This window comes from Nematolebias whitei, chromosome 4 (genome assembly GCF_014905685.2).
Source record: "Nematolebias whitei isolate Nwh7 chromosome 4, NemWhi1, whole genome shotgun sequence".
In the NCBI taxonomy this organism is placed as follows: domain Eukaryota; kingdom Metazoa; phylum Chordata; class Actinopteri; order Cyprinodontiformes; family Rivulidae; genus Nematolebias; species Nematolebias whitei.
Window position 1 is genome coordinate 50,793,111 of NC_056501.1, and position 10,088 is coordinate 50,803,198.

Consider the following 10,088-nt stretch of genomic DNA (forward strand, 5'->3'; position numbering starts at 1 on the left):
ATCAAATACTTATTTCACACAATAAAATGGAAATTAATTATTTAAAAATCATACATTGTATTTTTCTGGATTTTTGTTTTAGATTCCATCACTCACAGTTGAAGAGTACCTATGATAAAAATTACAGTCATCTACAAGCTTTGCAAGTGGGAAAACCTGAAAAATCAACAGTCTATCAAATACTTGTTCTCCCCACTGTATGTATCATCACTAAACGGAGTGTCATGTACCCTTTTCATCACCCCAGCTCCAGGGTCAAGGTCACAAATTAATTTCAAAGATAAAACAAGGTCTTTGCTTGTCTGGGCCATAACTTCTGATCTGCTCAAGATAATGTAACAAAATGGGAGCCACATTTGTACCACACTAAACTGTGTGTGTGTGTGTGTGTGTGTGGGGGGGGGGGGGGGTTGATCTGCAGTGGTCACTGGTCTCACAAGGTTTAAATACCACATTGGGAATGGTTGTTTTTTTGTTGGTAATGTGAAATGTTGCATCTGCCATTTGTCCACAAAACTAAAGCCCCCAGTATACTCCCGCGTACGTCCATTCACGCGTACGTACGCGTGTACTGTACGCAGAGGGTTCAGACTTCGTACTTGATCGTACACCCCGAGCAGCTGCAGAGCAGCTTCACGGACAAGGGGCGTTTACCTTCGGGACAAACTGAGGTCGCCGATTGGTCATTTGCTGACACGCCTACTGGATTGATTGACAGGTTGGAAAAAAGAAAAGAAAAAAACGAGCGCTGGCAGCCGCAGCGGTGTTCTATGTTTATACGTGGTTAATAAAAATATCTAAAAAGTAAAAAACGAGGAGCGCTGGTCCTGCAGCCCACACATCAGACCAGCCCACCAGGAACTCTCCAGACCCTCCCGCAGCCACGCTGGACCTGAGTTTAATTCGCTCGTGACAAGTTCCTCCATTTCTCACCATTTCAGTCATGGCATCAACGGAGGAGGAAGAGATCACTGCCTCTTGGCAAAAAAACAAAAGAAAAGGCCAGATCAGGGATGAAGAAGGGGAATTTAATACATTGGTGTTGCATACAAAACAGTCCGTCGCTGGGCAGTTTATTGTGTGACACCGCGTATGCGGTCGTAAAAATTTGAGCTTTGCATGGACATGCCCTGGGGGGTACGCTCGTACCTCTGCGTATGTACGTGCGTACCTCTGCGTATGGACGTACGCGGGAGTATACTAGGGGCTTAAGGTTCATCATAAAAAAGCAACATCCTACAAATGTTTTTACATTATTCAGGAGTCAAAATTTATGGAAAAAATGTTGCTGAAAATTAATATTGCTTGGGAGGACCAACATGGCTGCAGACGTGAACTGCGTTTTGTCTTAACCCCTGTCAGCCCCGCTGAAAAACATTGGTTACGTACTGTAACCCCAGATTCAATGAGTATAGGCTTCGCCCTTTAAGGCTGTTGCTGGTGGGTTTATCCCGTCATGCGAAGCATCGCACTGAAAAATTTAGTCCACGCCCACCTGCTGTGTGGGCCCCACCCGGTCCGTATAAATTACGTTAAGAGCGGGTAATCGGCTCCCAAATAACTTTTCTTCAGCCATTTAGGAGCCAGTGAGGCCCGACGCTTAAAGGGCTATGTCTATACTCATAGAATCTGGGGTTACAGTACGTTCTACCAACGTTCTATTTTGTTTAGGCTTCGCCCTTTAAGGCTGTCGCTGGTGGGTTAAGGGCGAAGCAGATGTGGTCCTCGCCTCACTGGGTCCATTCGAACACCGTATGAAGTGCCCGCTTGCCCAAAAACAACATCTTGTCACTCAGCTCTCCATGTGCGTAAATACACATTGCGTAATTACGTGCACCATGCACAGACGCATGCTGTGTCATTTACGCGTTCCGAGTGCATGAACGCCCCGGAAAGGTTTTCAACAGAAAAGAGGAGAGGCTGAAAAAGGCTGTGAACAGAGCAGATCCACGGCTCTTCAATATGAACAGATTAATAATAAGTGAACTGATTATTAATCAAATGAACTGATTGATGACAGTAGTCATGAACTGATTAATAACCATAGAACAAGAACAACAGTCATAACCTGTGACTGATAACATCATTTCACACTGTAAAAGCAAGCAGTCAGATGTGAGTTTAAACGAGACTCCGTGAAACAATAATATTCATTCTGTTAAGGCACTAAGGACAGAATGTGTCATGGAACGAGCCGTCGCATCATGTAAATAAAAGCGAATAAATTAACAGGGTGTTGACCACGCGGCCGCAGTGCAAATACCCTGCAGTGACATACCGTTATGCAAAGCAGTCGAAGATGCGATACCCCTGGTCGACTGCGCCCTGAGGTTGACAGGAGGCTCTAAATCTGATGCTCTGTAGGCTTCAGAAATGGCCTCACACAGGACAGAGAAGATTGAAAGATGCTTCTTCTTCTGATTGTGGGGAGGAGGGAAAAAAACCCTCCAACGATATCGCACTTGATTTAAAGAGCTCGTGATGTTTTAGGCATAAATGCTGGATTAAACCTCAGATCAGCTGAGCTGCCGTCAGCCTGAATTCTGAGACATGACGGAGCGACAGAGAGGGCAGATAAATCACTCACCCTCTTAGCGGATGTTAAAGCCAACAGCAGGACTGTTTTAAGAGACAAGATTTTAAGTGGAACCTGATCCAGAGGCTCAAATGGAGCTTTGATCAGGGCCCGCAGGACCAGTGTTAAATCCCACTTTGGAGCAAGTGGGTGTGAAAACAGGTCTGCGTCTCTGTACACCTTCTTAAAAACGCTTCATCAGCGGATGATTAAAAGCTGTTCTGTCCCCAAAACCTTTGTGACAAGAAGAGATGGCTGCAGCGTATGTTTTAATCGTGCTGAATGTCAGATTTCTGTCCATCAGCTGCTGCAGAAAGGACAGCACGCCGCCTAGTGGACATGAGGTGGCCTCTACACCTTTCTCTGTACACCAGCGCTGAAAAACTGTCCACTTTGATGTGTAAAGCGCTGTGGTGGTTGCAGCACGTGAATCCTGGATTGTGCGCACTACATCTTGAGAGAGACCCATCCTCTCTAAGCGGATCCGCTCAGCGGCCAGACCCAAAGGTGCTGCCCTATTTCTGGGTAACTCACGATCGCTCCTCCTGCCTGGAGGAGAGCATACTCCCTCCACGGCAGTTTCCACGGGCGCCCCGATAACAGGTGTCGTAGAACTGGGAACCATGGTGCGTTCACGTGCTCGGGAGCCACCAGGAGAACTGTCAATCCCTCCTCCTGAACTCTGTTCAGAAACCATGATATCAGAGGGAGTGGGGGAAATGCATAAAGAAGCATTTTGGGCCACAGGCTGTGAGCAAACACGTCCACCCCTAGCGGTGGTTTGTCTCGCGGGCTCGGTGAGAACCATAGTTGACACTGAGCGTTCTCTCGTGTTGCAAACAGGTCCACGGCCGCTTTGCTAAATTTCTGCCATGTCTGAGCCATCAGATCTGGATGGAGGGTCCAGTCCCCGTGATACGGACCGCCCCTGGACATCACATCCGCCCCCTATTCAGAACACCGGGGATGTACACTGCTCTGATGGAGAGCAGATTTTGGTGTGCCCAACACAGCAACTGTCTCACCATGTGTAACATTTGGGCTGAGCGCGCCCCCCCCCCCCCCCCCTTGCCGGTTTTGTATGCAACAGTCACTTGCTCTCTGTGTGAATCAACACATGATGATTCCGCAGCACAGAGGCAAAGTGTTGAATCACATTCAAGAACCGTGACACTCCAAAAACATTTATATGAGCTGCTGTGTGGGCTGGCCACAGCGCCCCCACAGCTCGAGAAATGCATGTGGCTCTGTGAAGTCTGACACGTGTGACGTAAGTCTGCTGACGGAACCAGCTGTTATCACTCTGCCGGTTTCACGTCAGTTGCACTGCTGCCACCTGTCTGGAAAAGCAGGTCAGTATCAACAGATTGTCCAGATAAAGCAGAATTCTCCTCCCTGGTCTGTGTGGCGGCTGCAGAGCGACTCGACGCATTTTAAATGGAAATGTTGTATGAGGGAAAAAGCGCGCGCCCCGAGTATGCGGGCCGTGTATGGGCTGCCGATGCCGCGGGGGCACGGCGCCTCTGTGCTGCGCTCAGGCTGCGGGCTCACATCCGTGCTGATGTGAGCTGGCGTGCTCTGAGCGACAGGTGCACGCCTCCGAGCATGCGGAACCTTGTAGGTTTAGTGCTGCCACGGGTGCTGCGCACAGGCTGCGGGCTCACATCCGTGTTGATGTGAGCTGGTGTGCGCTGAGGGAAAAATGCACGCGCCCTTTAGCATGCGGAACCGTGTAGGTGAGGACTGCTGATGCCGCGGGGCGTGGCGCTTCTGTGCTGCGCTCTGGCTGTGGGCTCACATCCGTGCTGATGTGAGCTGGTGTACGCCGAGGGAGAAAACACACAGCTTGGGCTGAGAGCGAGGTTTCCCACTGGACTCGGTCTGCTGAAAAGATTCACTTTGACTGCTGTGTTGCTCACGTGTGCATTTTGTGTGTTTTCTCGGGCTGCGGTGATTTAACCCCTGTTGGAGTACACCAGCCCGCTTGTGTGTGGAGGATTTGTGAGGAAAAGCCGCTGTGAGGTCGTACAAACTGACAGTTGGGCTAAAAACAGACACTTTAATTCCTGAATGATGTTTACGTTTTAGCAGCTACAGAATAGGGCAGCTGTGGCTGAGTGGTTAGAGCAGTCGTCCTCCAATGCAAGAGTTGGGGGTTTGAATCCACCAGCAGCCACATGCCAAAGTGTCCCTCGGCAAGACAGTGAACCCCTCATATCCTCTGCGTGTCCCATCAGTGTATGAATGTGATAAATCTCAGAATCAGAATAAACATTGTTGGCATTGCACTGAGATACAATGAGAATATGTATGTAGAGTCGTCCGAAAGATGGGTGGAGTGCACAAAGCTGCTGCTATTAAATAGCGCGGCCCTCTTATTCTTATTCAGAATAATATTTTACTTGGATGAGAAAAGGGAAGAAAACATGAGGAGAGACGGTATAAAAAAAGATCTCTCACACCGTGTCCTAGACAGGGCACGATCTGAGGCATCAAAAAAATCTCCACAGCAAAGCAACATAAACAGACGTTATACATGAACATATAGGCGGTGAAAACATTGAATTTTTAAGGGAAAGTCGTAGCATAGTCCAGAGCCCCCCCTCGGCCATTGTCCAGATAAGAGGTGACGTTCATCTTCAGCTCAGTTGAGGTTCGGTCACATGTCCACGGCCTTGGGGAAGGGAGGGGTGAGGAAACAGTTAAAGCATCTTTGTTGTTTTAAAACATTCCAGGAGGAGTTGAGAGAAGTCCGGCATCAAGGCCACAGTTTGGGTCAGGCAGAACTCGTGAATTGTTGTTTCTGCCTTTTTTAAAGTCTTGCTGGTACATATTCCTCTGATGGAAACTCCAAAACAGCCGAATTGATCCTTTACTCCAAAAGTTGAGCTCACAGCTTCTCCAGATTATTCCACCATTCATGAGTGCTGCCAGGAAGATCACAGTCCTGATAACAGCTGCTCCAGCTCCCTGCTGCAGCTTCCCACATTCAGTCTGAGCACTGTCGAGCTTCGACACATCCACACAAATTTGTAGACAATCCAAGATTTCCCCAACCAAACAGCAAAATAACCAGTTGTCATCATGAATCCAATGTGTTTCCGTCGAGGTAAGAGTGTCCTCCTTACCCTGACTCCTGTCGGGAGAAGTTGATCAACTTTAAGAGACCAACTGATCCTTCGAATTAAGAGGTATGCAGAAAAAAGAGGCTTTTTAAGGGTTCACAAGACAAAAGGGTGCAGCGGGGGGGGGGACAGGGAAACGCGTCTGGTTCCACCAGAGGATAGAGAGAAAAAAAATTAGTCTCTGATTATTCTCTATAGAATGATTTGTTCAATTATCTTTCTATAAATCTAGTATAGAGCTGTATGAATGGGTCAATGAGCCACAGATTGTTGTGAAGAGCTTTGAGTGTCTTGATCAGATAGAAAGGTGATTATATAGGTACAGTCCATCCATCCAATATATAAATGCCCTGTGGACAGTGCACGTTACGCACAGAAACATCTCCAGACAGCTCTCCACAGCGTGTGCACATGAGCAGGTGTCTGAATTCAGACAATAAATAAAACAAACTTACTGTAAAAAATACATTAAAAATACAAAGAGAGAAATGTTTGATGTGTTATTCACATTATACGTCACGTTTCAAAACAACGGCATTAATTTGTCAAAATAACAACAGAGATCAAATTATCAAAAAGACAATTCTGTTTAATAAAATGGATGGATGGTCGGTTGGTTGGTCCTTAGTTGGACAACAGAGAACTGAAGCCTTCAGGCGCTTCTAACGGTGCCATGAGACTGGAGCAGGAGCAGAGGAGAGTTCAGCTCAGAACCATGAAGTGAGTGGGGGGGGGGGGGGGGTAGGACGCCTGACAGAATCAGAGCTACACAACCTGCTGTTCTTCTCCAAAATACTAATTTTATTAAGTGTTTACAAATGTAGGTAAATGTTGATGTATAACAACCTGTTAAAATACACCAAGATGCAGGAAATGACATCTCTGTTGTTCAACATTTTCTGTAAGAGGACCCCCAGTTAATGACATGGTTGCTGAGTCGGCAGGTGAATGCTCATCTATGGTGATAGCTAAAATGATAATGGAAGCCCTGAAACTGGATAAATTGCAGGTGAGGTTGTTGTTCATGTGTGCACCCAAGTACTTGTAGCTGGAGACCACTTCCACCGCAGATCTTCTGTTCAGGGGCGTGGAGGTGTGTTTGTTCCTTCTGAAGTCCACAATCATCTCCTTCATCTTCTTCACATTGATGTGAAGGTTGTTCTTCCTGCACCAGCTCTCCAGGTGTTCCACCTCCTGCCTGGAGTTGGGCTTATCGTTGTTTGTGATGCATCCCACCTCCGCTGTATCATCTGCAAACTTTACAATGTGACAGCCTGGATGGGTATCAGGTGTTTCAGTCCAACTTTCAATCCAAATCAAGAGGGGTAGTTATTATAGTTGGCAAACTGGTCCAATTTACAGCCTCGAGTGTGCATGCTGATAACGCTGGGCGGTATATAGGGGGCGGCTGTGGCTGAGTGGTTAGAGCACGGTCCCAAAATCTGTATTTTGTCCTTGGAGATTGAACTCCTTACTTTTTTATCCAAGGAAGACTTTACAAATATCTTGCATCTGAAATTGAAATTTTCTTTGAAGTTAACTGAACACCAGGAATGTCACTCTGTACTGTCTGGAGCTGAGAATAGGGGCATTTATCGAATGGGAGATAACATTTATAATTTTTTGTCTGTTTCTTGTTCTGACAGGAAACTGAAGAAGGAGGTGGATCTGATCCAAGCAGGTCATATGGATTCACAGCTCAAGGATCTGTGGGCAGAGATCACACTGTAAGGCTCTTTTCTGTTTCATAGTCGATTGTTCTTTATTTGGTCCCTGTTCAGATCTGTGGGAGTTTTCTTGTTTTGGATAGGGCATTAACAGAGTACTCGAGTAATCTACACATCGATTGCTAGGACCTCTATCGACGTTAAAAATGTTACGTCGAGTATCCGTAGTGACGTCATATTATGTGACCACCGTATGACCGTAGGGGGCAGTGTTGCACTGTTGCAGCTCACAGAGTCTGGTGTAACACCAGGTCCAATCCACCAGAACCAGTTTCGGTTTGTTTTGTTTTTGACGTGCTGCATGTTTCTTCATGTTTGCAGTTTAATAATAATAACTAATAGTTTAGTTTTTCCTGTGATTTATTTGCAGTATGATAAATGGTAGGAGCATAATATATGCTCCCAAAGTTTTTGGTCTTTTTTTTGTAAATAATTAACTTTTTTTTGCAGTTTTATTTATTTATTTATTTTTGTATCTTGAGATCTATGACGTCATCAAATACTCGAGTTCTATTCGGGTTTTATTATGTTAATGTCGAGTTTAAAAATGATATACTCGTTCAACCCCTAGTTTTGGATGGTTTCAAATACAAGCCACCTTCAACTTGAATCCATATTTTTTGGTATGATGTCCTGAGTCACATTGAAGGATCACCTCACCCACTGTACTGAAGACCCCCCACCACCACCAGTCAGTGGAGTCATTACCTGGTTGTTTGCTGATTTAAAAAAGAAAATTATTAACAACGCTGCTGGTGCATTTAAGATATCTATCTGTAGCAGAGGTCTCATTCTCACGCCCCGCGGGCCAATAGCAGCCTGCAGGACGATGTCTCGTGGCCCCCACCGTGATATGAAAGTATAATATTAGTGCGGCCCACAAGGTGAGCGGACCTCTGAAGGAAGTCCCGCCCGCCGTTCCTCGTCATGGCTGACATTCGGTGCTAGACCAAGGCCCTATTTACACGGACGTAGGTTTTTTCGTATGTTCATTAGAGGAAAAGATCCGCGTTGACACGGTCGTATTTTGGGTTTACATGCATCCGCATGATTCCCCCCGCCCTCCTGAATCCGCTGTAGTTACCATGCCGGGTCATTAGATGGCGCTGTGAATTTTGTACCTTCACCTAATGCGCATGCTGCTGCCTCGGCACGCTGTTTCCTGTGAGCTAACAAGCTCTGCTAACAACAACAAAGTCCATGCTCATCTTAACAACAAGTTAAAGCTGGATTCTGGCTGGATTCTGGCTGGATTGTGGATAAAAGAGTCGACAGATTTGACGCCAAGCGGGACCGCTTCGTCTAACAGCTCCACACCGGTCGCTGAGTGGACCAGAACCGAGTCGACAATGTTGGACTTTACTCCGTGATCATCAGTAGCTGGTTTACAGCAGGTAAATCAAATGTTCTTAATAATGTTAGCTTGTGTTTACATCAGTTACAAAATAACCAACTGAGTTTTTATTTTTTCCTGAAAGAAGAAGGAGCTGTCTCCACCAGGCGGACCGGTTCTGAACGAGGCTTGGCAGCAGGACGTCGAAGAGAGAGATGATGGATGAACTGTTTATTTAAAATTCCCCTCAGTTCTTTTATTCAATCCATTCAATGTTCAGTTTAATTATCAGTTTGTGGTGTTGAATAAATAAATAAAATAAAAATTAAACCTGATGTCTTCATTTTCAACGTTAATAGCATGCAATATGTTTAGCATCATTTAATCACATAATTTGAATTACGTAATGTCCAGATAGCTTCATTATATATCTCAAACTTAAGATAAATACTGTTTATTATTATTAAACTTATTATTTAGCACATTTATGTTATAGTGCAGCGCGACGTGTGCCTTGTTCTATAAACAGCGACATTAGAACTGGATCAGGGGCAGCACGGTGGCACAACTGGTAGAGCTGCTGCCTCTCAGCGAGCAGGTCCCTGGTTCAAACCCCGGTCCAGGGGCCTTTCTGGGTGGAGTTTGCATGTTCTCTCCGTGCATGCGTGGGTTTTCTCCGAGTACTCCGGTTTCCTCCCACAGTCCAAAAACATGCATGTTAGGCTGATTGGTAACTCTAAATTGTCCCTAGGTGTGAGTGAGAGAGTGAATGGTTGTTTGTCTCGTTTGTCTCTATGTGTCCCTGTGATGGACTTGCGACCCGTCCAGGGTGTCCCCCGCCCCTTGCACAGTGATTGCTGGACATGGGCACCAGCGACCCCCGTGACCCGAAATGGAATAAGTGGGTAAAGAAAATGGATGGATGGAACTGGATCAGACTGTGTCTCTTCCAACACAGATGTTGGTCACAGCACCTGGAGTGATAACAACGACAATAGACATTCACAAATGATTCATACAAATTTAAGTTTTTTTATTGTTTGTTTTACAATTGAAAAACAGTTTGTTGTCCACTGTTGTCATCACTCTGTTAAAATCCAGGTCTCTCTTGTAAATGAGTCCTATTGGCTCAATGGAACTAACCTGTATCAATAAAGGTTGAATGAATATAAATATATACATAATGATTTATTCAACCTTTTATTTATACAGGTTGGCTTCATGGAGCCAGAAGGACTCGTTTATAAGAGACCTGCTCCAGACAGGACAGTAAACAATGGCAATGATAAACTACAGTAAAAATGATAGAGATGATATATATATATATA

General features: G+C 45.6%; 1 protein-coding gene across 1 annotated transcript in view; it reads left to right on the forward strand.

Moving 5' to 3' along the window:
* Positions 1 to 10,088, forward strand: part of brd8b (bromodomain containing 8b) — a 58,584-nt gene that overhangs the window by 12,752 nt on the left and 35,744 nt on the right. Inside the window, exon 6 of the mRNA XM_037676028.1 lies at positions 7,347 to 7,427. Within this exon, the coding sequence (XP_037531956.1) occupies positions 7,347 to 7,427 (81 nt within the window). The remainder of the gene's footprint in view (positions 1 to 7,346; positions 7,428 to 10,088) is intronic.